Below are 1,263 nucleotides of genomic sequence, written 5' to 3'. Positions count from 1 at the left end.
TGAGCAGTACTTTATAACTCAATATGTTTTTTCCATCTGAAAAATTTACACACCTCATTCTCTACGATGTAAATATGGCACTCAAAAATGTACACGTTAGTGTTTGTGCTCTCAGTTTTATACTTCAACATTCAGAAAAGTATCATCTATATTTTGATCTTACGGATCTTATGCTACTGGCTTGTCTCAGAGTTAGAGAATAATTAGAGAATATTTCTGTGTTCATAGTTATTTATTAATTATTTTCAGTCAGTCCTGTAAGTAAGAACTTCTCTTTATTTTTGTTTTACCTTGAGTCAAATAAAAAATTCTGCTCATGGTCACTTGGTAAATATATGTGTGTATGCGTGTGTGTTTCAGGGAGTGTTGACATTTATGGATGTGGCCATAGAATTCTCTCTGGAGGAGTGGCAATGCCTGGACACTGCTCAGCAGAATTTGTATATGGATGTGATGTTAGAGAACTACAGAAACCTGGCCTTCCTGGGTGAGCATAACTTCAGTAAGCAATTTCGTAATATACCCTAATATTTATTTATTTATTTATAAATTGGTTTTTTGTAATTTATGCTTTCAGATCTTTTTTTTTCAACTTCAAGATTTGCCTATATAAAAGAATTTTAAGATGTTTAATTTTAACCTGAACTTTCTACATTCCTGAGCTGATCTGTGTCTTTCACTCTAGATTAGTGTTAACTTTAGAAATTTAGTAGCATAGGCTGGGCGTGATGGCTCATGCCTGTAATCCAAGCACTTTGGAGGCCAAGGCGGGCGGATCACCTGAGGTCAGGAGTTCAAGACCAGCCTGACCAACATGGTGAAACCCCGTCTTTAAAAAAAAAAAAAAAGAAATTTAGTAGCATAACATACTGTTGCTCACATCTTAAAATCTAATAGCCACTACTAATTTTTGATTGAGTGGTACTAGGCAGTGAAATTAAGAACTTACAAAATTAAAATGTTTCCTTAATATTTAATTTTTTAATAAATTAGTATTTTAGAATTCATTTACTAGAATATTCTATTACATTCTTCTTACTGCGCACACTACTAAGTTGGTAATTGGAGAATAAGAGCAAGATTCATGTAATTTTTACTAAAACAGGTATTGCTGCCTCTAAGCCAGACATGATCACCTGTTTGGAGCAAAGAAAAGAACCCTGGAATGTGATGAGACATGAGCTGGTAGCCGAACCCCCAGGTAGGTGAGAATGAAAGTGAGTACAACTGATGACACAGATGAGAAGTCATACGTAAAAAAAA

General features: G+C 34.4%; 1 protein-coding gene across 1 annotated transcript in view; it reads left to right on the top strand.

The window, feature by feature from the left end:
* The first annotated feature begins 371 nt into the window (after positions 1–371).
* Positions 372–1,263, top strand: part of LOC108301923 (zinc finger protein 492-like) — a 10,851-nt gene continuing 9,959 nt past the window's right edge. Inside the window, exons 1-2 of the mRNA XM_017525294.2 lie at positions 372–487; positions 1,106–1,201. Of these exons, the coding sequence (XP_017380783.2) occupies positions 376–487; positions 1,106–1,201 (208 nt within the window). The 5' untranslated portion in view covers positions 372–375. The remainder of the gene's footprint in view (positions 488–1,105; positions 1,202–1,263) is intronic.

This window comes from Cebus imitator, unplaced genomic scaffold (genome assembly GCF_001604975.1).
Source record: "Cebus imitator isolate Cc_AM_T3 unplaced genomic scaffold, Cebus_imitator-1.0 Scaffold38, whole genome shotgun sequence".
NCBI lineage: Eukaryota > Metazoa > Chordata > Mammalia > Primates > Cebidae > Cebus > Cebus imitator.
Note: the sequence above shows the minus strand (reverse complement) of the source record. Positions and strands in the feature narration are given on the sequence as shown.